We start from the raw sequence: 26,580 nt of genomic DNA, 5'->3' as shown, positions 1-26,580 counted from the left end.
TGCTGAATGCCTCAGTGCTAAATGTCTGCAAGTCATTTTTTGTTATTCTCCCCATAGACGTAAGTATAGAAAGTTCATAACTTTGTGTAAAGGCTACTGGAATCTACATTTTCTTTCAGCTATACTTGAGGTGTTCTTACTTAGGCAAAGCAAGAGCTTTCGATTCTTTGTTGCTGTTTAGCAGTGCTGAGTTTGTAGGACATACGTTAAGGATGATGCTCAGTTTTTCACTCTCTCAGAAGGAGAGAGTCTGTCACTCTTTACACTTTGTTGGTTATTGAGTATCAGCGTGGGTGACAGTAGCTGAAAAAGGTGCATTACTAATTGTCCTCATGAGTAAAAGACACTTCTAGTGAGATTGGTTTGGCTGTTGCATTTCTTTCCTGTAAAACATAAGCAGTCATGCATACTCGTTTGCTCATTCAGTAAACGTAGCCCCCACTTTGGTACTGCTAATTTACTTCACTGATTTCAGTTCTTGGATGTTTCAAATGCTGCAATAATTCTTTCACTGAACATCTCTTAACATCTGTTAAGTTTACCATTAGTCTTACGAAAATCTCTTTCTTACTGGTTTTATATGTTCCATAACCTAATGTCCAGTGGCTTGGCTTTACTCCTAACCTGTCCAAAGGCGGTGTTACCTTGCTATTCATTGCTTAGGCTGACAATGGAAACGCTATACAGGAAGCATTACAGTATGGATGGGGGAGCAAATCAGAAAGAATTTAATAGCTGTGTATAGAAGAAGTTTTGAATAATTTGCAGTTAAAAAGTAAGAAGTCATAAGCCACCACATCACCAAAAGTAACCGAGAGAGCAGACTTCGGTTGCTTATTGCATAGCAACCATGGGTGTAAGTTGCAGCAAAAGAGGTTCTGCCTCTACACAAGGGGGAAGTTCTTTACTGTAAGGGTCCCAGAGCACTGACACAGGCTGCCCTGAGAGGTTGTGGAGTCTCCTTCTCTGGAGCCTTTCAAGGCCTGTCTGGATGTGTTCTCTGTGATTGTGTGGTCCTGCTCTGGCAGGGGGGGTTGGACTCGATGACCAGCTTGGGTGGCTTCCAACCCCTGACATCCTGTGAGCCTGTGATAGCAGCAAGTACTCTGCTCCCCAGACGACAGTTTTTAGGAGGAAAGCTGATCTGTGTAGATTCCATCTTAACCCGTTACATTTCCATGCAATACTAAGCAATTGTAGGTAAATCTAGAATGGTAGAAATAGTTTCCAGTGCAAAGCCGATGTTGGTTACAAAAAGTGGTTGAAGAGCAAGCTGTGAAAAGCCATTTTAATGCCGTTTCTGTTTCCCAGCAGGATTCTTAGCTTCTCCTCTTATGCTGTCTCTACAGAGTCATAGTCTTTAGTAGTAAGGTAGTAAGAATGATAGTTCCAGATGCTGCCTAGCTGTTACCATTTCCCACTAGTCAGGACATCTTCAATGAAGCTACACTTCATCCAAAATGCTTTTTTCCCTTGCTTGTGTGCAATAAGATTTCTCCCTGTAGCAGTTTGCATTTATCATATAGGAGCAATCATGAAACTAAGTTAATAATGTAATGAAAATTCTTTGTGCAATCTCTTGCTCCCTTATTCTTTCCCCTGACAAAAGCTGCTGTGCAGTCAGGACTGGTTTGGTTTAGGATTGTCTCCAGGCTTTTTTCTTACTCAGGTTTAATGCCTGGCCAATTCATTTCATTTTGCTTTGGTGTGTAAGCAGTGAAGCTGTCCAATTCAACTTCTGAGCAGTCAGATACACGTTTATGGTTTGTTCCCTACTAGGCTGGTTTCAGGAACTTTTAAATGCCTTCTGAGATACTGAAGAGAAGTAAAACATCCTCTGTGTGCTCAAAGGAATTGGAATTTCCACAGGGAAAGCAAGCACTGGTGTCTCAAAGGCTAGCTATAAGCCTTCTTAATATATATAACCCGTGTGAAATAGAATGAAAGGAGCTGCAAGTCCTCTCTTCTGCTATAGTTACTATAGCACAGAATCCTTTTCATAAACAAATCAAATTTATATATATATAAAAATATTTGAGATATATATGTATTCTGCTATAGTTACTATAGCATAGAATCCTTTTCATAAACAGATCAAATTTATACATATAAATTATTTGAGATATATATATATATTCTGCTATAGTTACTGTAGCATAGAATCCTTTTCATACACAAATCAAGTTTATATACATATATAAATTATTTGAGATATATATATATATATTCTGCTATAGTTACTATAGCATAGAATCCTTTCCATAAACAGATCAAATTTATACATTAGATATATACATATATATGTATATGAAGTCCTCCTGGCCCCTTAACAAGCAGGAAGCTGTCTCAAAACTTTGCTGCTATAATGGGTGCTATAATGGGGAGAAGTAGTGGCTTTGATGTGTGCTAAGTTGTTTTTTCGATTGAAGTAAGTTTTTCATGCCCAGTTCTTGTAATTTAAATCCTGTTCAGCATTTTCAGCTAGAAGTGCTAAGTTTTTCTCACTCTTAACAGTAAAAATGTGTGGGTTTTCCAACATCATGCTGGTTGCTGTCTGTGCTTCTCCATGTTCCACTTCTTTCCTGACTATAGAAGACCAGAACTGTGCACACTGCAGTGTTTGGATTTTGCTAGGATTAATGGTTTGAGTATTACTTTTGGCCTAGAGGAGATCCTCTGAGTCGAAAGTGTGCTGCAGTTGTATCATTCTCCTCTCTTGCTTATGGCTCAAAGACTATCAGCAACATATTAAACAGAACTCCCTGCGAGGCTGATGCTTTAACTCCACCAGAATGTTTTCTGTAGGCTTACCTTTCCTCACTTAGTCAACTGTGTTACCTAACAAGTGCTCTACTAAATCTCATTCTAGCAAGTTTATCTAACAATTTTGTATCCATGATGTCATCCTATTAAGATAATTAATGGCATTAATGTAGGTGCAATGAAGTAGATTTTTCTTCAGCTTTGAATCTTGTTGGTTGGTTGTTGTTCAGTTGTTGTGGTTTTCTTTCTTCTGGGGAAGGCAATAATAGTCTGCCTTCTGTGAATGTGCTTTGTGCACTGACAAGATCACACACACCAGGTCAATTCCAGGAGATGTCCAGGACCATCAAATCCAACCCCTCCAACCAACCAAACCAGGGCACCAAGTGCCTTGTGTACTTCTAATTTTTCTCTAGGACAAAAAAAACCCAAACCAAAATAGGCTGCAGCCTTCTGAAACAGAATGCTAAAAGCTGTTTAAACCTTTCTCAGTCTGTCCCGTTGCTAGTTCTACTGACAGTCAGTGCTAGGTGCTGGTCTTTATGCACAAAAGAACACACAGAGAACCAAGTCCACAGTTCTGGAAACAACATTAAAGGCAGCTGTCTGAGAGTGCTGTTCCCACTGTAAAGCACAATGCTTTCCACTGCAGAGAAGGGCCAGGAGGATGCTCAGAGGGCTGCAGCAGCTCTGCTGTGAGCACAGACTGAAAGAGTTGGGGCTGTGCAGGCTGGAGCAGAGGAGGCTCCCAGGTGACCTTCTTGTGGCCTTCCAGGATCTGAAGGGGGCTACAAAAAAGCTGGGGAGGGACCTTTTAGGCTGTCAGGGAGTGTCAGGACTGGGGGGAATGGAGCAAAGGTGGAGGTGGGGAGAGTGAGGCTGGATGTGAGGAGGAAGTTGTTGAGCATGAGAGTGGTGAGAGGCTGGAATGGGTTGCCCAGGGAGGTGGTTGAGGGCCCATGGCTGGAGGTGTTTGAGGCCAGGCTGGCTGAGGCTGTGTGCAGCCTGCTCTAGGGTAGGGTGTCCCTGGGCATGGCAGGGGGGTTGGAACTGGCTGCTCCTTGTGCTCCCTTCCAACCCTGACTGATTCTGTGACTCTATAAAATGTTGTCTTGCAAATCCAGTGTTTGCATAGCTTCCATTAGTTGGATTGGATGCTCTTGGAGGTCTCTTCCAACCTGGTTGATCCTATGATTCTATGAATTTTTACTCCAAATCCAGCTTCTAATGTTTTCATGCCAAAGATTGGGTCTTTCTCTCTCACACATAAGAATAGATCCCAGGGGCATAATCTCTTTTTGTATGACTGCTGATGAACAAGGATACCCTGGCTTCTCACTAACCTGTCATTGAACTGTATGCAACAGATAAAAAAGCACAAAGCTTGGCCTCACTTTAGTTTTTGGAAAGGGACTTAGAATAGCAGCAGCAAAGTGTGTAATAATGCCCTGATACGCAGGCTGAGCCAGCTGAATGCTGACCAGGAATCACCTGGCAGTATTCTGCAGTGCCTTTCATAATAGATCAGCTGCACATTAAAAAGCACACCTGAGCAGGCAGGGAAAGTTCTACCCATGCATTTTGAAGAATACAGTCAATATTTAAAGAATATATACCTTAGAAATATTTTTTGGTAAAATCCCCAGAAACCAAGAAGTATCTTCTGTAAAGAGTGCAGTCTGGAAAAAGAGAAACAAGGAAAAATGCAAGACCTCTGCATTTTTCTGCTGGCATTAATTCAGTCTGCTCCTGCTGCCTTGAAATCAGAAGTAACTTCTGTTGCCTCTCCGGGAGAAGGAGGGGGAGAAAAAGAAGCAAAACCCCAAGCCTCCTCACACAGACCTCTTGCAGTGTGATTTGCAGGCCAGTGTACAGCAGAGGCAAAGCTCTGAGGTTTCCTTAACAACTGGGGTTTCTATGTATTGTAGCCACTCATAGCTGGAGCACATGCAGACACAAAAAAAGGATGCTGAGACACTGGAACAGGCTGCCCAGGGAGGCTGTGGATGCCTTCTCCCTGGAGACGTATTCAAGGCCAGGTTGGATGAGGTCTTCAGCAATCTGGGCTAGTGCAAGGTGTCCCTGCCCATTCCAGGGGAGTTGGAACTAGATGATATTCATGGTCCTTTCCAACTCAAACCACTCTATGAATCTAGGAATAGTTTTGGCACAGAAAGGCATTTCTTTGACAGAAATAGTTGAGAATATTACATCTGAGTTTTTCTGTAGCATTTCTGTAGCTACTGAGATGTAGGAAAAGTGAAGATCAAACCATAGAATGAGCCAATTTGGAAGAGACCTCCAAGCTCAGCCAGTCCAACCTAGCACCCAGCCCTGGCCAATCAACCAGACCATGGCACTAAGTGCCCCAGCCAGGCTTGGCTTCAACACCTCCAGGCACAGCCACTCCACCACCTCCCTGGGCAGCCCATTCCAATGCCAATCACTCTCTCTGCCAACAACTTCCTCCTAACATCCAGCCTAGACCTGCCCTGCCACAACTTGAGACTGTGTCCCCTCGTTCTGTTGCTGGGTGCCTGGGAGATCAGTGCCTAAAGGAAGCTCTATAGTGATTTAACTTTCTGTTGTCATTGGGCTGGTCAATACATGCTCTTTTCAACAAAATATGTGAAGAACTGCAGAGGACATTTCTAAATTAAAAAAAACAAAACTGTTTTGTACAACAGAGGAGTTTAGCTAAATACTCAAACAAAATATGGGCACTTCAGGGAATCCACAGCATCAGATTTTTAATGTGATGAGGAGATATGCAGGTGGAATGGGGCTAGTTAATATGGCTTGCCTTAGCACTGTACTTTGTGATTCAGGGTGAGCAAAAGAGCTACACAAAATGAATCACAGAATCAACCAGGTTGGAAGAGATGTCCAAGACACCATCAAGCCCAACCTAGCACCCAGCTCTGTCCAATCAACCAGACCATGGCACTAAGTGCCCCAGCAAGGCTTGGCTTCCAACACCTCCAGCCACAGCGACTCCACCACCTCCCTGGGCAGCCCATTCCAATGCCAATCACTCTCTCTGCTAACAGCTTCCTCCTAACATCCAGCCTAGACCTCCCCTTCCACAACTGGAGACTGTGTCCCCTTGTTCTCTTGCTGCTTGCCTGGCAGAAGAGCCCAACCCCACCTGGCTACAGCCTCCCTTCAGGGAGCTGTAGACAGCAATGAGCTCTGCCCTGAGCATGTTCTCTGTGCACAGAGAGTGTAGTTTTCAATGGATTTATCTTAATTTTCACAAATTAGCCAAAATAACTGCCTGAGGGCTGCTTAAATGACTGAATTAATTTTGTTTAGACTTTGACAGAGGCTGATCTATGGGCAGAGGCTAAGGCTGGAAATGTTAAGCTAGTAGGTGAAGTTTTCAAATGTGAATGTAAAATGGAAATTATTATGCTGCTGCTCCTACTTCTGCTACTGTCTGTGAAGAATTACTGCATTTTGTACCATCTTTATGTACCATTATGTCATTTGAATGCTGAGATCAAAGTAGGCTTACACTAACATGCTGAGGAGAAGGAGTCTTCTCAGTTGGGACATGTAGAGCACGTTTTGCTGTAGATGCTGAGCTCTTAAAACCATGATCCACAGCATTTTTGAGTGACTTCAGTTGTTGTTCCTTTCACTAGATATAATATCAGAGGAACAGCGATAGGTGATAGAATAATGAGGTAATTCATTATTTTCTTCCCCCCCTCCTCCTTTTTATTGCCATTTAATGGACTTATCAGGTCCTTGTTTTTCACATCTAACTGACATTCTAAAGCCTTCCTGTACTTGAAATGTGATGAACCCCAGCGCGTATTGCTTGAGTTATATTTAGCTGCATGCGTTGCATGGAGATTGAAAAGCAATGGCAGAGTGTAAATGTAACAACCTATTAACATTTCTGTTGTGTGCCCTGGAAATTAATGGGACTGGGAAGGTGCAGAGTTTGTGAAAAGCAAAGGCTTTTTTTGGTGCTGTTTTTCATCTCTTTAGCTGCTGAGGGAGGTGTTAGGTTTGCATGTGCCACTGCTGACGTGCCTTGTCTGGCAGCAGAAAACACCACTCCTGGCCAGGTTGGACACGACCTGGAGAGCAATTTGGTCTCTTGGAAGGTGTCCCTGCTTGCAGAGGGGGAGGTGGATCTGGATGGTCTTGGAGGTTCTTCCCAACCCAGACTTGTGCTTCTACTGTGGTTCCCTCTGCCATGATTACAGGAAGCCCTTAGAATCATAGAATGATTTGGGTTGGAGGGGACCTTGGAGCTCGTCCAGTTCCAACCCACCTGCCATGGGCAGGGACACCTCTCAGTGGAACTGGTCACTCAGGGCCTCATCCAGCCTGGCCTTGAACACCTTCGGGGAGAGGGCGGCCACAGCTCCCTGAGCAACCTGTGCCAGTGTCTCACCACCCTCACTGCAGTGAGCTTCTTCCTAACATCCAGTTTGGAGCTCCCCTCTGCCAGTTTAAGCCCATTCCTCCTCACTGGCATTGGAATGGGCTGCCCAGGGAGGTGGTAAAGTCCCCATCTCTGGAGGTGTTTAAAAAGCAGCTGGATGAGGCACTTTAGTGCCACAGTTTAGTTAATGAGAAGGTGCTAGGTGATAGGTTGGACTCAACAGTCTTGAAGGTCTTTTCCAAGCTGATTTCATCTGTGGTTCTGTGGACAAGGTAGGAATACATCCATGTGCTAAAGAGAGCTTCCAGGTTGTGCCTGAACAAGTCTATGGAACTGAGTGTAATGCTAAAAGCTAGATCTGATAATACATACTTAGCAAGAGACACCCTGAGCTTTATACAGTGTTGAACCACGTTTCATGAGAAAGTCACTTGGTCTCACAGTCTGCACTGAAATACCTGAGAGGATTAACTGTAAGAACATGTGAGGTGATTTGGGCAGTTCTGTTTGGCCACGCACCGTGAAAGGGCGAAGCTGTGCGCTGCGGTTTGGTGCAAACAACATATACAGGGGAAGTGGCATGAAATAGTCCTAATGATCCAGATTCACATCTTGTGTGCCTGGGAATGAAAGGCTCAGTAGAAAAAAACTTAGCCTGAGTCCTCTATTTTAAATGCCAGCAGGAAAATAGCACAGATGTTCATTTCTTTACCTTGAGTGCTGTGTCCAGTTCTGGGCCCCTCAATTCAGGAGAGATGTTGAGGTGCTGGAAGGTGTCCAGAGAAGGGCAGCAAGGCTGGGGAGGGGCCTGGAGCACAGCCCTGTGAGGAGAGGCTGAGGGAGCTGGGGGTGTGCAGCCTGCAGAAGAGGAGGCTCAGGGCAGAGCTCATTGCTGTCTACAGCTACCTGAAGGGAGGCTGTAGCCAGGTGGGGTTGGGCTCTGCTGCCACGCAAGCAACAACAGAACAAGGGGACAGAGTCTCAAGTTGTGCCAGGGGAGGTCTAGGCTGGATGTTAGGAGGAAGTTGTTGCCAGAAAGAGTGATTGGCATTGGAATGGGCTGCTCAGGGAGGTGCCTGGAAATGGTCGAGGCAAGCCTGGCTGGGGCACTTAGTGCCATGGTCTGGTTGATTGGCCAGGGCTGGGTGCTAGGTTGGGCTGGCTGAGCTTGGAGGTCTCTTCCAAGCTGGCTGATGCTGTGATTCAGTTAGCAACATGGATTGCACTGGACAACTGTCTTAACAATTCTGGAATCCTCATGGCTTTAGTGCTTCAGTTTCTGCACTGGGCATTCTTCCTGCATTGCACATGCTTACCATGGAGTCCTTTAGCTTCTCAGCACAGCCCATAGGAATATTGGCTCCATACTGCTATAAATGTAATATAACAGTGAAGGATGCATTCAGCATAGGCTCTTGTCTCGGTGTGTTTGTCTGATTTTCACAGTCACTCTGCAGTGTCTCAGGTGGAAGTTCTAAAAAGACTCTGTGGCTGAGAATAGCAGGAACATGGCTTGTATTGGAGGGCCAGGAAATCACTCAGGAGTGCATTATGGCAAACATCTGTTTTATGTGATCAGCAGTGAAATAACCTGGACTTTAGGGCAGAGTCAGCATGCTTTTAACATGATGGGTTTGACCTTGGTTTTGAACTATTTCAGTGCTTGACACTGGACAGTGTTATGGAATCTTTCATAGGTTTGGAAACTTCTAAAGGAAGGTGGTTATCTGGTCAGTAAAATCAGAAATACAGTCATAACAGAATCACAGAACCAAGCAGGTTGGAAGAGAGCTCCAAGCTCAGCCAGCCCAACCTAGCACCCAGCCCTGGCCAAGCAACCAGACCATGGCACTAAGCCAGGCTTGGCTTCAACACCTCCAGGGACAGCGACTCCACCATCTCTCTGGGCAGCCCATTCCAATGCCAATCACTCTCTCTGACAACAACTTCCTCCTCACATCCAGCCTAGACCTGCCCTGGCACAACTTGAGACTGTGTCCCCTCATTCTGTTGCTGGTGGCCTGGGAGAAGAGACCAAAATTCTTGATGTTTAGAAAAGGCATCTATTGTAGTATGATGATTGTGAGGCAGCTCAGCCTCACTACAGCAGCCCACTCATTTTCCTCCAGTGGGAAGGAGTAAGAAAATCAGGAGGGTAAAACAGTGAGAGAACTTGTGGGCTGTGATGTGAAGACCAATACAGTGCTTGTTAAGTTGTCACTTTCTTGACTCTCATGGTGCTAGCCAGCTTGTTAAGGCACAATTGAATTCTTGGCTAAGAGCATGCTAGCTGGCAGGTGGATTCTCCTATGTGGTCAATAAACAATGACCATAGCACATCAGAGAAATAGGTTGTAAGTTAATAATTATAAACCTCAGGAGTTATGCAGTTGTTTTGGATAGGGAAAATAGTTCAAATGAGACAGTATCAACAAAATGGGGTGGGGAATGTTGACTATAAGGAGAAGAAGAGAAGAAGCCAGTGTTTCTGGTACCTTGGCAGAACAGAGTTTGTCTGTGTGTAAGTGCCTTTAGAGACAGAAGAAATTACAAAGCCCCTTGGCCCTGGGAGAATCAGTTCTGAGCTCAGTCCTCAATACAGAGCAAAGGCAAGAGGGATAGAGAGCGGAGGCAAGTCTGTGTGAGCTTCAGAGCCAACTGCTGCTGCCCCGCTCGGGAGGCAGTCAGTCTGGTAACAGCACTGGGATGGAGCGGGGTTATCCAGGGCACAGCATGAGTTGTAGGGCAGCTGCTGCATCTGGAGCTTCAGTGGAGCAAAGTTTGTAATACCATTCCTGTAGATTGCAGATTTCACCTCTGGCAAACATAGGATGACTTTTGAGTGCCTCTGTTCTAAGTAGTAGCTGACCATAGTTGTTTTAAAACATATGGGTCTAGTTAGCCAGAAACTGTTGTGGCAAAGATCAGGAATTCAGGTCTGCAGTTGTCTACAAGAGGATGCTTTTTAAAGAGCAACATATGTCAGACCCCTCCTACAGTCCTGGGTGCAGTTCTGGAGCCCCCAGCACAAGCAGGACATGGAAGTGTTAGAGCCAGTCCAGAGGAGGCCACCAAGATGCTGAGAGGGCTGCAGCAGCTCTGCTCTGAGGACAGGCTGAGAGCTTGGGCTCTTCAGTATGGAAAAGAGAAGGCTTTGAGGAGACCTTGGAGTGGCCTTCCAGTATCTGAAGGGGGCTACAGGAAGGCTGGGAAGGGACTACTGACAAGGTCTGGTAATGACAGAACAAGGGGGAATGGGTTTGAACTGGCAGAGGAGAGATTGAAACTGGATGTGAGTAAAGGGTTCTTTGCAGTGAGGGTGGTGAGACACTGGCACAGGTTGCCCAGGGAGGTTGTGGCTGCTCCCTCCCTGGAAGTGTTCAAGGCCAGGCTGGATGAGACCTTGAGTGACCTGTCCTAGTGGGAGGTGTCCCTGCGTATGGCAGGGGAGTGGAACTGGCTGACCCTTGAGGTCCCTTCCAACCTAAACCATTCTCTGATTCTTTGTGTGACTTAAAAATTACAGGAATCTGTAATTAGGGGCCAGTAATGCCTCTCAGAGAGAATCCTTTCCCCTGTAATGTTCTTTGTTCTGACCTGTCATTAGATTTGGCTCATATTTATCTCTTTTGGAGAAGAGTTGTTTCTGCCAGGCTCCTGCTGTCACCAGAGTGGCATGTTACTGAGTGCCCAATAACAGTATTAGGGTTAATGCCATGTGTGCTTGGCTGGGTTCTCTTTGTTGGAGGTAATCAGCTGCTTTAGAGAATAACTAAAGGCCTTTTAAAATAGGGCACTAAACTAGGATTGTAAATGAGTCAGGGCAATGCCAAGCACAACTCCAGGCTGGGCAGGGAGTGGCTGGAGAGCAGCCCTGAGGAGAGGGACCTGCGGGTGCTGCTGGAGGAGAAGCTCAACAGGAGCCAGCAGAGTGCACTTGCAGCCCAGAAAGCCAAGCAGAGCCTGGGCTGCAGTAGCAGAAGTGTGGCCAGCAGGGCCAGGGAGGGGATTCTCCCCCTCTGCTGTGCTCTGCTGAGACCCCACCTGGAGTACTGCATCCAGCTCTGGAGCCCCCATTGCAAGAGGGCTGTGGAGATGCTGGAGAGTGTCCAGAGCAGGGCCAGGAGGATGCTCAGAGGCTGCAGCAGCTCTGCTGTGAGCACAGACTGAAAGAGTTGGGGCTGTGCAGGCTGGAGCAGAGGAGGCTCCCAGGGGACCTTCTTGTGGCCTTCCAGGATCTGAAGGGGGCTACAAAACAGCTGGGGAGGGACTTTTGAGGCTGTCAGGGAGTGCAAGAGTGGGGGGAATGGAGCAAAGGTGGAGGTGGGGAGAGTGAGGCTGGAGGTGAGGAAGATGTTGTTGAGCAGGAGAGTGGTGAGAGGCTGGAATGGGTTGCCCAGGGAGGTGGTTGAGGCCCCATGGCTGGAGGTGTTTGAGGCCAGGCTGGCTGAGGCTGTGTGCAGCCTGCTCTAGGGTAGGGTGTCCCTGGGCATGGCAGGGGGGTTGGAACTGGCTGCTCCTTGTGCTCCCTTCCAACCCTGTGATTCTATGATTTCTGTTAGGAGATAAATGTCGTTGAAAGGTTTCTATCAAATGTTGCATCTGTGCTTCTGCTTTTAGTTAACAATGCATGAATAGTCTTGAGAGGCATTGTTTGTAATGTCTGCATTCAAGCCTGGGGATATTCAGAGGAGGAGATGACTTTTTCCTGTTGATGCTCTGATGACAAATCATGCACAAAGTAACTTTGGGTTACCAGTTAGGTACTTTAATACCATCTTCTTGTTCCAAAATTTGCAACTGCTCTCTGGCCAGTAGCTCTTCTGAATGAACTGTATGAGCTTTGTCACTCCTAATGATGTTTAACTTCTCAGCTTTTTCACTGCTCATCTCTTATTAATTAATTAATGTGGAAAATACAAATAGGAGATAGATTAAGTGATAGAGGTAAGGCTGTCAGGTGTACTTCCGAAACCAAAAGGGTCTCCCTGTACTGGAGAGCTGTGTGTGCTGTTCCCAAAGCTGTGTGGTCACTGATAGGGCTGGCAGCAGAGCATTTGCTTTCAGACGATCCTTGCTTTTACTTTTCTCACAAAAAAACATACTTTCAAGAAGACAAGTGTAAAACCAAAGGTGTACAAATAATTGCTCCTACTGTTTCTGTGGTTTATGTAGCTGTCAAGGTCCAGAGAACAGAGATTAACAATGTCTCTGGCCAGAGGAGCAAGATCTATTCTTACAGATTGCTGTGTTGTGAAATGAAGGTGCAAGAGAGACCATAGATCACCACACAACTATTTATTGAAGGATAAAGTTGAACAAAACAGAAGGAGAGAAAGAAGAGGGTTGAGAGAGAGAGAGAGAGGGAAGAGTGGAGAAAAAGAGAAGAAGCAGGGAAGGAAATGTGCAGGGATTATATTCCCATCAGCCGAAGATGAAGGGGGAGAGAGAGAGATGTGGGCATGGCCCGGGGATGTTCTTCTGTGGAGTTCTTCAGTTCTGGTGGAAGTGCTCCTCTGGAGGTGCACAGGTGGAGGTGCACACTTGGACAGGCATTGCTCATGTCTTTTTATACAGCTTTTTAGATCAGTGTCCAGGTGCAGCTCCCCAGGAAATCTTCCTGTGTATTCATGCATTTGCAGGGGTCCAGCCTCTGCCCCTCCCTGTGCCACTTACCTGTCCACACCTCAGATACACAGAAGCCTTTTCTCTTCGGGGTAGCTGATGTAAGGCATGCACATCTGGGCATTCACGCCAGGCTGAGGTCCAGGAAGTCTGCAAAGACACTGTGTCCCTGTTGATTTGCATCCCTGAGCTTTCAGCCAGGAACCTGGGCTGAGTCCAGGAGGGTAACAAAGACAATTTTATCTTTGCTGATTAGCAAGGGAGAGACGATTTAGACTCTCCCAGTAACTGCTATAGATGCCACTCTTTTGTTCTCTTTCACACTGAAAGAAGAATAACTCTGATCTTTAATGTACAGACGTTCTTTACATTCTTTATGTCTTTAGGAGGACAAAGAACATGGGCTGCTTTTCCCCCTGGTCACTTTGTGACAAACCCTCTTCTCAAATCTGTTTAAGATTGAATTTGAGACTAGGTTTATTGAAAGGACTAACTAACATATGCAGTACACTTATTTAGTCTAGTATAAAGAGTACCTACAGTACAGTATAGGAGATTTGGGGGGGACAGGAAACTCAGCAAAAAAGGCAGTAGTTGTCTGCTTTCTCTAGTGGTTCACTAGGCAGAATTCCAAGCAGTGTCGCTGTTAAGAGGGTCTTTTGGCTGGTGCTTAAAGAAGTCTTTTGGTTTCTATAAAAACAAAGTCTTAAATGAAGTGTTAAAAGCTCAGTTGCCTTAGATGGTCTGCCTTAGTATGACAGGCTGTGTTTTGGTTGGTTTGTGTTTGCTGTCTTAAAAGAACTCCGTTTTGGTGGCTCATTGCTTGCACTCCTTTTCCTTCTGTGCCTAGCTGTAGGACAACACTTCCATTGTCTCAGCCCAACTTTCTGCTATGACAAAACCAAAACATGAATTCATCTAACAGCCTCGCTCCTTTCATTCTTTTAAAATCTCTACCTGCTCCTTGGGAGTGACAGCCCCCTGGGACTGTGTTCAAGGCCTCAAAGCTCTAGTAACCCTGACTTGGAATAAAAGGAGGAGAAGGCTTAGGAACAGGTGCTGGCTGGAATGTGACTGCCTGAGGTTGTCGCTCTGCCACTCTCCATCATCTTTGCCAAATGGTGGCAGACAGGAGTGGTGCCTGAGGGCTGGAGCAGAGCCAATGGCTCCAGCCTTCAAAAAGGGCAAGAAAGAGGTTCCGGGGAACTACAGACCACTCAGCCTCTCCTCCATCCTCGGAAAAATGATGGAGCAGCTCCTTCTGGAGGGCATCTCAAGGCACTTGGAGGAGAAGAAGGTTATCAGGAGCAGTCAGCATGGATTTACCAAAAGGAAGTCATGCTTGACTAACCTGATAGCATTCTGTGATGCCACAGCTGAATGGGTAGATTCAGGGAGAGCAGTGGATGTAATCTACCTTGACCTTAGCAAGGCCTTTGACACCATCTCCCATGGCAGTTTAGTGAGCAAGCTGAGGAATTGTGGGATGGAAGAGCAGGCAGTGAGGTGGGTTAGGAACTGGTTGCAAGATAGAGTTCAGAGGGTGGCGATCAATGGTGCCAGGTCCAGCTGGAGAGCTGTGACCAGTGGTGTCCCCCAGGGATCAGTGCTGGGGCCAGTCCTGTTGAACATCATCATCAATGCCATTGATGAGGGCACAGACAGACAGAGCCTGCTCAGCAGGTTTGCTGATGACACCAAGCTGGGAGGCTTGGCTGAGACAGCTGCAGGCTGTGCTGCCATCCAGAGAGACCTGGGCACAGAGCTGGGCACAGAGGAACCAGATGAGGTTCAACAGGGACAAGTGCAGAGTCCTGCATCTGGGGAGGAATAACAAACTGCACCAGTACAGGCTGGGAGGTGATCTGCTGGAGAGCAGCCCTGTGGAGAGGGACCTGGGAGTCCTGGTGGCTAACAAGTTACTCATGGCACAGCAATGTGCCCTGGTGGCCAAAAAGGGCCAATGGCATCCTGGGGTGTATTAGGAGGAGTGTGTCCAGCAGATCAAGGGAGGTTCTCCTCCTCTCTACTCTGCCCTGGTGAGACCTCATCTTGAATACTGCCTTCAGTTTTGGTCTCCCCAGTTGAAGAGGGACAGGGATCTGCTGGAGAGAGTCCAGTGGAGGGCTACAAGGATGATGAGGGGACTGGAGGGCATGGCTGATGAGGAGAGGCTGAGGGACCTGGGGCTGCTTAGTCTGGAGAAGAGAAGACAGAGAGGGGGTCTAATAAATGTCTATAAATACCTGCAGGCTGGAGGTCAGGAGGGGGGGACAGGCTCTGCTCACTGCTCCCTGGGATAGGACAAGGAGCAATGGGTGTAAGCTGCAGCACAGGAGGTTCCAGCTCAACACAAGGGGGAACTTCTTTACTGCAAGGGTCCCAGAGCCCTGGCACAGGCTGCCCAGAGAGGCTGTGGAGTCTCCTTCTCCTTTTGAGGACTGTTGGATGTGTTCCTGTGTGACCTGACCTAGATTGTGTGGTCCTGCTCTGGCAGGGGATTGGACTCAGTGATCTCCTTGGGTCCTTTCTAACCGCTGACATCCTGTGAGCCTGTGACAGTTTGCTTATTGGAGGGATCTGCAAACTTAGATCTAAACAAGAAAACATTGGCACCAAGCTCTTCTCCTGGAGCAGTCAAAACTTGCTTCCTGGAAGGAAACATTTTTTACTATGCTTCTAGGACAATTTGTGCTGTGTCCCTCCCTGCTAACACAATGGGATCTTGCTACAATCATCAGTTTTAAATCCTCTCTCGCCTTACTAGGAACTTTTCAAGCTAAGTCTTGAGTCTTGTCATACAGAAACAGTGAGTGCATTTAACAAATGTCTTTAGTCTTCAAACTGTGGTGTTCAGGATAGGTTTTTCCCTTTAGAGATTTGCTGCCTCTTTGCAAGGGGAGGACACCTCTAGCACTACAGAGTAAGACAGCATGTGAATTTTGCCAGCAGCTGCAGTTTGCTCTTCGGAGAGGGAATCCAGTTTTGCATCACTTGACATCCCACTGTCTTGCATGCTACTCTTGCTCTAAGCCAGGATGGAGAGACCCCAAGCGTCTGTAATTGAACGTGACGGGTAACGCTGCTGCCTGTTCCAGGTTCACGGGCAGTGTGTTTGAGTGCTTACTGATTGCTGTGCAGTCCTTTCTGACAGCCTGTGTCAGTGTGCAGGGATGGGCTCTGATGGGTGTTCTCCTTGTCTGCCATGCACAGGCGCTCTGCCGTTGCGCGCATCCAGGAGCTCTTCAGGAGGAGGAAGGAGAGGAAGGAGATGGAGGAGCTGGAGACGCTGAACATCAGACGCCCTCTGATCAAGATGGTTTATAAAGGCCACCGCAACTCCCGAACAATGGTACCAGCTTCTGTGTCTCTGGGGAACTGCAGCAGTCCTGTGGGCTGGTGCGATGTAGCAGCCACGTTGTTGTGCTAGCCAAAAGGGGCACTGTGAAATGCTGTAAGCTCTCTTCCTTCTACCCTCAGTTGGAAGCCACAGAGTTTGCTCTAAATGAAAACTAAACTTAGCGTGGCTCACGTCGCTATGGTGAGCTTTCAAGTTCTCAGCAGATTCTCCACCTAACTGCTTTTGAAACCTTGGGCATCCTTTTTAACTTCTCCTTTATTTTGTCTGCCAGCTTAGCTGGTATAAAGTGTGCCTACCTTCAAAATCATGATTTAATCCTCACTTTCCCTTTCAGACTCTTTCAATATTCATAATAATTTTGAATGGCTTATAAGGGAAAGTGATTAAGAAATCAGAGTTTTGAGTAGCCTTCACAGTTCTGGATTTTAATAATGCTAAGAAAAAAAGAGGTGGTGCCAGGTATTGAACAGCAATCTAACAAATAGATTAGATTAGATTGAAGATCACATTGGCTGATTCTGTGCTCCACAACCTCCCTGGGCAACCTGTGCCAGTGTCTCACCACCCTCACTGCAAAGAACCCTTCCCTAACATCCAGTTTGAATCTCCCCTCTGCCAGTTCAAACCCATTCGTCCTCGTTCTGTCATTACCAGACCTTGTCAGTAGTCTCTCCCCAGCCTTCCTGTAGCCCCCTTCAGATACTGGAAGGCCACTATAAGTTCACCTTGAAGCCTTCTCTTCTCCAGGCTGCAGAGCCCCAACTCTCTCAGCCTATCCTCAGAGCAGAGCTGCTGCAGCCCTCTCAGCATCTTGGTGGCCTCCTCTGGACTGGCTCCAACACTTCCATGTCCTTCTTGTGCTGGGGGCTCCAGAACTGCCCCCAGGACTGCAGGTGGGGTGTGAGGAGAGCAGAGCCAAGGGGCAGAATCCCCTCCCTTGCCCTGCTGCCCACACTGCTCTTGCTGCAGCCCAGCACAGGGTTGTGTCTGGGCTGCACTCACACTGCAGGCTCCTGTGGAGCTTTCAATCAGCCCAGACCCCCAGGTCCTGTTCCTCAGGGCTGCTCTCAGCCATTCCCCACCCAGCCTGGAGCTGTGCTTGGGACTGCACCCACCCAGGTGCAGGACCTTGCAGGATCTTTCTGCAGTACCCTTCGGTTTGTGGCCTGTCCAGCCCAGCTGTGTTCGTTCACAAACAGATGTGCACACTTCCAGCTCACGTTTTGTGTCTGAATGTTTGTGAATTTCCTTGTGTCTTTTCTGGTTTATGGAAAAGTCTGGAGTCGTTTGTGTGCCCTCCAAGCAGACATTATCGCCAGGTTGCTCTCAGAGATGTAGAATTTCTTCCTTCAAACACACAGCTCTCCAATCAGAGAAGTCTTCCTTGAAAGTGTTAATTATGACCAGTAACAGAGCAGAATCAAACTCCTGTGTTATCAGTAATGTTAGAGAGGGGTCAGGCCAAACCCAAAGTCTGTAAGTTGTGATAAGTGAGGGACTTCAGTGTAATTTGTGTAATGCTGGTCCAGTCAGTGCATAGTAAAATTCCATCAGGTGGCCCAGAGATGTTAGACTCACCTGCAGTGTGAACAGTAAGCCCTCAAACAGCCCTTGGGCTAGAGGTTTGGCCTTGCTCTCTGCATTGGTCTGCAGCAGCAGGTGTCTTTAGCTTGGTTTTCTCAACAATGCATAGGCCATGTTGGCAGCCTGCTGCACATACTCTGTGTGACTGCAGCGTGACACCTGGTAGCCATATCACTTCAAATCTGTTGCAGAGGCTCTGGATAGAGAACAAAGTAGTGAAAGGAATGACCATAGACAATAGAATGTGTCATGATGACATTGGTTCAGCTTGCAGACAGAGATGCTTTTGCTTTCATTGGCTGTAACTGTAACAGCTGAAACTGAAGAGTCACTTTAACCTGGACGCCTTCCTTCTTTGGCAGCTTGTAACTTCAATTTTGGCCCTGGACTAAGAAGTCCTAGTTCTTATATGATTGATTGAATCATAGAACAGAATCATAGAATCAAGCAGGTTGGAAAAGACCTGCAAGCTCAGCCAGCCCAAACTAGCACCAAGCCCTGGCCAAGCAACCAGACCATGGCACTAAGTGCCCCAGCCAGGCTTGGCTTCAACACCTCCAGGGATGGTGACTCCACCACCTCCCTGGGCAGCCCATTCCAATGCCAATCACTCTCACTGCCAACAGCTTCCTCCTAACATCCAGCCTAGACCTCCTCTGGCACAACTGGAGACTGTGTCCCCTTGTTCTCTTGCTGCTTGCCTGGCAGAAGAGTGTTAGTGAGAGATACCACACAGACTCCACACAATCCAATGTGAATCCCACTGGGGACCTTTATTGTTCGTTCTGACTCCGTTTATATAGTCTTGAGTGTAATCTAGGCAAGAACAACCCAGTCTTTTACATACATCACACCTTGTTTTTCTCATTAAGCAGGTGTCCACTCTCTCTCCTCTCCCATGGTAGGCATCCTGAAGCAGTGGGAACCAAGGCCAAATGGTCACAGACTGACCGTTATTATTCCTTCTCACATTGCATTCCCACAATAGAGCCCAACCCCACCTGGCTACAGCCTCCCTTCAGGTAGTTGTAGACAGCAATGAGCTCTGCCCTGAGCCTCCTCTTCTCCATGCTCCATACCCCCAGCTCCCTCAGCATCTCCTCACAGGGGCTCCAGGCCCCTCACCAGCTTCATCTCCCTTCTCTGGACACACTCCAGTACCTCAACATGTCTCTTGAACTGAGAGGTTGAGAGTTGCAGGGGGTTGAGGAAGAAAATCCCAAGTTTGATTTCATGATCCTTTTTTATCTGACAGATAATTCCCACCTCCCAGTTTTCATAAGCTTCTGTCACATCTCTGTAACTGGAAAATCCCCAACAGAGATTAGCCTGTCACTCACTTTAATCTACCAAACTCTTCCCAGGAATGGTTTCACATAGCCTCATCTGCTCCACTATTCTTCTCACTGCAGAAAGTGACAGGTCTATCACTTATTTCCAGACTGCTCAGTCTGCCCCAGTTCCTCTCTTTGCTCTGTAACCAGCCACTTCTGCTCTGAAGATTTAACCTTCCGAATTTCCTCCTTTGGTCATTTCTCTGTCAGTGTTTCCTTTGAATTTTGGCCAGTGTTGTTTCTGCATCTCCAGAAGCAGTTGTCTCAGAAACAGGAGTGCACTTTGCAAGCTACTCATCTACTTGTTATTCTTTGTTTTACTGCAGATAAAGGAAGCCAATTTTTGGGGATCTAACTTTGTCATGAGTGGATCAGACTGTGGCCATATTTTCATATGGGATAGACATACTGCTGAGCACCTCATGCTGCTGGAAGCTGATAATCATGTGGTGAACTGTCTTCAGCCTCATCCCTTTGACCCAAGTAAGAGGATAATTCTTCATAGTTTACCACTTCAGGTTATCTGTAGTAAAGCATTTTAAAGCACAGCCTTGAATTCTTTGTTCAATAGAGTGCTGTAATGATTAATGAACTATCACTAATTTCCTCCCATTTTATCTCATTTACACTGCTTTTAATCTTGTCTGTTACTACTAATGATTCCTGCCCTTTAAAACTCTCCTTACCAAGTAACGTATTGGAATGCAAAATCACAGGCTCACAGGATGTCAGGAGTTGGGAGGGACCCAAGGAGATCATAGAATCCAAGCTCCCTGCCAGAGCAGGGCCACACAATCTAGCTCAGGTCAGAGGGGCACATCCAGACAGGCCTTGAAAACTCCCACCCAGACTGGAGCTGTGCTTGGGATTGTATTCACATAGGTGCAGGACCTTACCCTTGGCCTTGTTGAATGTGCTGAGGTTGGCCTGGGCACAGCTCTGCAGCCTGTGCAGGTCCCTCTGGATGGATCCCTGCCCTGTAGCAAGTCGACTGTGCCACACAGCTTGGTGCCATCTGCAGACTTGCTGAGGCTGCACTGATTCCTCTGCCCATGTCCCTGACAAAGATGTCACACAGCACTGGTGCCAGCACTGACCCCTGAGTGAGCCACTTGGCACTGGTCTGCAGGTGGACATTGTGCCCTTGGTCACCACTCTCTGTGTGCCACCATCCAGCCAGATTTTTACCCAGCAGTGCTCCACCCAGCAAGTCCATGCCTTTCCAGTTTGAAAAATGTTAGTAGTGGCTGTGCTTGTTCTTGCCTTCTGCTTTTATCTGGTATATGTTCTGGTGCCTTCTTTGAATTACAAAGCATAAATGCTTGCATGTGTTTGTGTGTGTGTGTTTGTTTTCAATATGCAAGCTAGCTTAGATCTGATGTGAAGGCAGTATTCACATAGCTCCATGTTCAGCATGGAAACTGACACTTGCAGTTCAGTGCTTGTGATGGTCTGGGAGTTCCCCACCCCCTCACTCCCATGAAATCACCCAGACTAGCCTCAGCCAGCTGGAAGGTAAGCAATGAAGCTTTCTATTCACCGCTTAGCACAAGAGACAAGCAGAGAGTTACAACAGTTACAGCTATAGACAGAAATAGACAAGGTAAAGGTGATACAGAAACACAACAGCCCTGCCAGAAACCAGAGTGCCCAGGAGGAGCTCCCAACCACCCTTCCACCTTCTTTCCACTCCTCTACATTATCCCAGAGTCTGCCTTATGTGCAAGGTGAGCTGCAAGGATCAGCAAAGAGGGGTTAGAAGCAGAAGGATTAGTTGTTACACAGATCCAGGCAGAGCAGCAGAACCCCAAGGAGAGAACACAGACTCCAACAGATAGAGACACTGTCTAGTCTATGTTTGTGTCCTTGTTCTCATACATCTCAGCAAGCCCATGAATGAAAGAGAAATCACCACTCTTTCCTTTTCACAGCCTATCATCTCATTTCTCTCATTAAAATATTCCAGTTAGCCTCAACCTAGCACAGTGCTTCAAGTGAAGTATTTTTCTTCAGCTCCAGTTAAGTGCAGGGAACACTGATGAAGCCATAACACGTTTGACTTAGATTTACTATTGCTTACTTCTAGTTCTGGCCTCTTCGGGTATTGATTATGACATAAAAATTTGGTCTCCATTGGAGGAATCCAAGATTTTTAACAGAAAACTTGCAGATGAGGTAAGAACCTTTCCTTCTTCAGTAATATTGTGTCTTCCAACCATTTACAAGCCTTTGGTGCAAATTACTGATACTGATTTAACAGTGCTGGGCACAGTCCTGTTCAACATCTTTATTGATGATCTGGATGAGGGGACTGAGTCCAGTGTCAGTAAGTTTGCAGAGGACACCAAGCTAGGAACAGGTGTGGAGCTGTTGGAGGGTAGGAGAGCCCTGCAGAGGGTCCTGGCCAGGCTGGATGGGTGGGCAGAGGCCAATGGGATGAGAGTGAACAAGGCCAAGGGCAGGGTTCTGCATTTTGGCCACAGCAACCCAAGCAACACTACAGGCTGGGGACAGAGTGGCTGAGAGCAGCCAGGCAGAGAGAGAGCTGGGGGTGCTGGGAGAGAGTAGCTGAAAATGAGGCAGCAGTGCCCAGGTGGGCAGCAGAGCCAATGGCATCCTGGGCTGGCTCAGGAGCAGTGTGGGCAGCAGGACAAGGGAGGTTCTTGTGCCCCTGTGCTCAGCACTGCTCAGGCCACCCCTTGAATGCTGTGTCCAGTTCTGGGCCCCTCAATTCAAGAGAGATGTTGAGGTGCTGGAAGGTGTCCAAAGAAGGGCAGCAAGGCTGGGGAGGGGCCTGGAGCACAGCCCTGTGAGGAGAGGCTGAGGGAGCTGGGGGTGTGCAGCCTGCAGAAGAGGAGGCTCAGGGCAGAGCTCATTGCTGTCTGCAGCTGCCTGCAGGGAGGCTGTAGCCAGGTGGGGTTGGTCTCTTCTGCCAGGCAAGCAGCAACAGAAGAAGAGGACTCAGTCTCAAGTTGTGACAGGGCAGGTCTAGGCTGGATGTTAGGAGGAAGTTGTTGGCAGAGAGTGATTGGCATTGGAATGGGCTGCCCAGGGAGGTGGTGGAGTGGCCGTGGCTGGAGGTATTGAAGCCAATCCTGGCTGGGGCAGTTAGTGCCATGGTCTGGTTGATTGGCCAGGGCTGGGTGCTAGGCTGGGCTGGCTGAGCTTGGAGCTCTCTTCCAAGCTGGCTGATTCTATGATTCTATGAAATAGGCTGTCAAAAGGGTGTTACTGATGATGCCCTGGAGAAATAGAAGGGGGAAGACAAAAAAAGGCACCCTGCTGTCTTAGTAGTTTGCTTCTCTTAGGGATTGATTAGCTATTCGCAGTGCCTGGTTAAGAGATAAGAATTACATTTGCACAAACATGTTCCTCACGTGTTCCAGAGGAACAGGCTTCTGAGGAGGCTCAGAGAGCAAAAAGAAGTGTGTTATTTCCCTGCCTTACAGCACCTGATCTGGGAGAAAGGACTGAATACTGGTCTGAATACTGGTCAACTCTGGTTACCTCCTACAGGAATATTTGTGTGTAGTGATAACAGGAGACACAGTGTGAGATTAGAGCTTAAAGGTAAAGCAAGAAGGATGGCAAGGAAGAAAGGGAAGGACCTAAAAATGTGTCAGTGATTTTTTTGTACCTTGCAACTGAGGCAGCAGGAACTGGTTCTCTCCAGTGATTTGGAGGGGAGCTGTAGATGTGTTTCAGAGGAGTTCTGCAGCTGGAGCTGTTACTGAAGGGGGTAGAATATTTGCTTGGATTCTTGGGATTTTTTCAAAGTTCCAAGCAGCCTGAAGGTAGGAGTTTAGGGTCACCTCATCTCTTTTCCTTCCCACGTTCTTGGCCAGCACTGATGTACTTTTTTGTGTTCTTTGAACAGCTGCTCTCTCTAACAGCTCTTTTTCTCACTGGTCCTTCTTACTCCTTGCAAGATCTCATTTCCAAAAGGGAAATATCTCATTTTCTCAGTTGCTCATCTTAATATCTGCCATACATGTGGACAATGAAACAACAACCTTACACTCTTTAGATGGACAGTTAGATGTCTGTGGGCAGTGGCCACCGTCTGACTTTCCTCCCCACATCCAATAGGTGTAACTGTATTTGAGAGCAATCATTCAAATATTGCTCTGTTGTTTTCATTTTGGACTCTCTAAATTGGTTTTGCATAGGAACTTTGTCTCTACCAACCCTTACTGATTCAGTGCAATTGTGTCTTTGTTTCTGATGCCCTTACCCCCCTCCCTGCCTCCAGGTTATTACACGAAATGAATTAATGCTGGAAGAGACCAGAAACACCATTACTGTTCCAGCTTCTTTCATGTTACGGATGCTGGCTTCATTGAATCATATAAGAGCAGGTAAGAGGCTTCTAAAGAGCTTGTCCACCACATTGGCCTAAGAAATAGCAGATAGACTGGGGGAAACATCAAGAGCTTCAGCTATCAGTAGCTGCACCTAAGGGTTGGTGAGAAAATATAAGGGTTGTTCAGTGGTCTCTTTGTAGAAGTACCAAGGAATTGTTTGGGACTTGCAACATTTTTGCAGCCCAGAGGGCGGTTTTGATGTTGATTTCGTGGGACTTCCTCCCCCCCCTCAAAACAAAAACCAAGAAAAGAACAAAATGGATTTTGAGATGTTACCATACTCTCTCTCCACCCTGAGAGAGCTGATTTGTGATGTGGTACTAATCAAGCGTCGAAAAACACTGCTTAGTAAGGAACGGCCTTCACTGTGAGTGCTGTGCAATGGAACAGCTCTTGGGGATGAATAAACTGCAAGATAAACCAACTGTCTTTGTGGGCTTGCAGTTGTCTAGGGACAAAGGGGAGTGTGTGAGATATTAATGTGGCTGCTGGCAGCTGTTCCTGGGGCAGCAAGAGGGCAGTTCCCATGGGGCTAGAACTGGTGATGGATTGCATGGAGAATTGTCACTGGAACCTGGTGTTCCTGGATGTTAGTGCTGAAGAAACTGAATGCAGTGGGCTGATGGAGAAGATATAGGACAGGGAGACATCATACTGGATAGGAAGCATGAACATGAACTTCTGAGAGGCTGTTATGACACGTGGGGTGGAAGCCTAACAGAAGGTGAAAGTGACTGTAATCATTTACTACAGGGGCTCTGGCACTGACTGAGCAGAGCCAGTGGGCTTACAGTGAAGAGGTATGGAGGAAGCTCTGCCTAGCAGCAGCAGCTGCTGCTCCTCTGGCTGATTTGTGAGAGAGTGAGGAGGATGCCACTGTGTCCAGCCCAGTGCTATGCCTCAGCACTGCTGTAACTGAATATATTGGTTTAGGTCTGGATTTGTTCAAAGAACTGCTCAACATTTGAGTTACAACAGTTCCAGCAAAAACCTGTGCTATGGCTGGTGCCTGTTGAGTAATAGATCTTGAGCCAGTTGTGTTTCCTCACACATTTGTCTGTCTCTAAATATGTGCACCCAGAGGCACTTTTTCTGATGCATGCACTGACAGACAGTGATTCCCCAGTTTTCTGGAGTGTACAAATTTCTCAGTGCAGCTATTCTAACTCTAGCTCCCCTGAACAGTCTTTCAGTACCTTGTCTTCACCACCTCCTTTTACTAGTATGCTTGCATTCACCTTTCCTGTGCTCTGCTGTGAAGGGGTAATTAATTGAGATGATATTTTCAAAACTAATATTGCTCATTAATTCTGATATTCAAACACCACTTGCCCACTAGATGGGCTCAAGGAGCTGCTTTCTGCTTATGGCAGAAGGCAGTGGTGAATTACAAGAAGCTTTAAGTATTTCCTCACAAAATATTATTTCCTGACCTGCAGGGCTGGCCACATCTTCAGACAGTACCCAAACGCTGTCAGGGAATTCTGTTACTTGTCAGCTGCTGAGGCTTCTGATTCTTCCCAGGCTTCACAGGCTGCTGGGAAAGGAGGCAGACTTGCTCTGACCTGGTCCTCTGGACTCTGTGTATCCACAGCTCCTCATAATGGCAGGAGACTTTCAGGTGCAGGCAGGATGCCTTGCAATCTGCAGTCATAGCACGATGTCATGCTGGCTGTGCAGGCCACTGCATGGAGGCATTTAGAGCCTGTTCCTGGCACACTCCAGGCAGGCAGTTCCCAGGCAATTCAGCAGAGCTAACTTATAGCTTCAGCATAGTGCTGCAGAAGGCAATGGCAGACTCAGTGCCATAGACAGAGAGCAAGAGCAGCAGGCAGCAGCAGAGCACATTGTACCTACATATCTCCTTTTGTCAGCGTAGCCCAAGACTAATGGGCCTTTGGACACAGAATAACCAATCACAATGGCAGTTAGCCAAGCTTGAACATATTAGGTGAAACCATAGGCTTGCTTTACCCAAATCTGGGAAAAGGATAGGCTTTGCACAAGGCAGGCACAAGCTAAGCCTCTGTACCTTGTTTACCACAGGATGCAAACAAGTCCGGGCAGGCCAGAGTCCTTAGACTCAGTGGCTCCAGGTTCTTTGTCCTCTTTCTTGTGGTTGCTTCTCCCCAAAACAGAAGGAGGGAGAGCAGAAAAAACATGCCTGGGCATGCCAGGACGTGGATAAGCCTGTTTTGGCATATCAGGCCTACCACAACATGCTGACAGCTGGTCAGCAGCCACAGAGTCTCAGTTATTGTACACAAATTTCCCTTTTATGCTTTTCTTCTGTTCTCCTTTGCTGTGGTAACATTTCTGCTGTCAGTCCATACAAACCTCTACTGTATAACCCACAGCCACTGTGTGTTGTTTAATAGCCTAGGGGGACACTATACTATAAATATTTAGCAAACCCTGAAAACTTCACAAGTTTTATCTCTTTCTCTTGGTGTCTTACAGACCGATTGGAAGGTGACAGATCAGAAGGATCTGGTCAGGAAAATGAGAACGAAGATGAAGAGTAACTGGCAGTTGTGTGCAAGCACCTAGACATTAATGGAATTTGTATAAGACATTAATTCTATTTTTCCTTACAGAGCTTTAGTGCAATTCTAAGGTATTGCTTTTGGATAACCTAACCTTTTGATTTCGAATGACTGTGTGCATGACTTTGGGAGAGTGTGCAAGTAAAATAAGCAACAATGTTTTTAAACTGTTTCGCCATGTATGAGGGGTGCTAGAAGATGCAAAGTGCAATATTTTCCTTAACCTGCAAATGTGGGAGCTTGGATCAATGTTTTAAAGTACCTTTCATTATAGTAAAAATGTTGGTTCAGATAAATTTCTATACCTGCTGTTTGCATGTTTGTTGCTTTCTAATTAAAAGATTTGTTTGGTTTAAGTAGCTCTGTTTTTTTTTTCTTAGAATCATAGACTCAACCAGCTCCAACCTAGCACCCAGCCCAACCTAGCACCCAGCCCTGGCCAAGCAACCAGACCATGGCACTAAGTGCCCCAGCCAGGCTTGGCTTCAACATCTCCAGGGACAGCGACTCCACCACCTCCCTGGGCAGCCCATTCCAATGCCAATCACTCTCTCTGACAACAACTTCCTCCTAACATCCAGCCTAGACCTGCCCTGGCTCA

At 47.0% G+C, this 26,580-nt stretch overlaps 1 protein-coding gene across 3 annotated transcripts in view; it reads left to right on the top strand.

Annotated features, from left to right (window-relative positions):
* The window catches only part of DCAF6 (DDB1 and CUL4 associated factor 6), a 113,088-nt gene extending 86,753 nt beyond the window's left edge, over positions 1–26,335 (top strand). For all 3 annotated transcript variants that reach the window (XM_064152238.1, XM_064152236.1, XM_064152237.1), the window contains 5 exons: positions 16,004–16,142; positions 19,396–19,552; positions 21,156–21,244; positions 23,322–23,427; positions 25,894–26,335. In XM_064152238.1, the coding sequence (XP_064008308.1) occupies positions 16,004–16,142; positions 19,396–19,552; positions 21,156–21,244; positions 23,322–23,427; positions 25,894–25,958 (556 nt within the window). In that variant the 3' untranslated portion in view covers positions 25,959–26,335. The remainder of the gene's footprint in view (positions 1–16,003; positions 16,143–19,395; positions 19,553–21,155; positions 21,245–23,321; positions 23,428–25,893) is intronic.
* The last annotated feature ends 245 nt before the right edge of the window (positions 26,336–26,580 follow it).

Source organism: Pogoniulus pusillus, chromosome 12 (genome assembly GCF_015220805.1).
Source record: "Pogoniulus pusillus isolate bPogPus1 chromosome 12, bPogPus1.pri, whole genome shotgun sequence".
In the NCBI taxonomy this organism is placed as follows: domain Eukaryota; kingdom Metazoa; phylum Chordata; class Aves; order Piciformes; family Lybiidae; genus Pogoniulus; species Pogoniulus pusillus.
The sequence above is the reverse complement of the archived record's forward strand: the minus strand, read 5'-3'. Positions and strand labels throughout refer to the sequence as shown.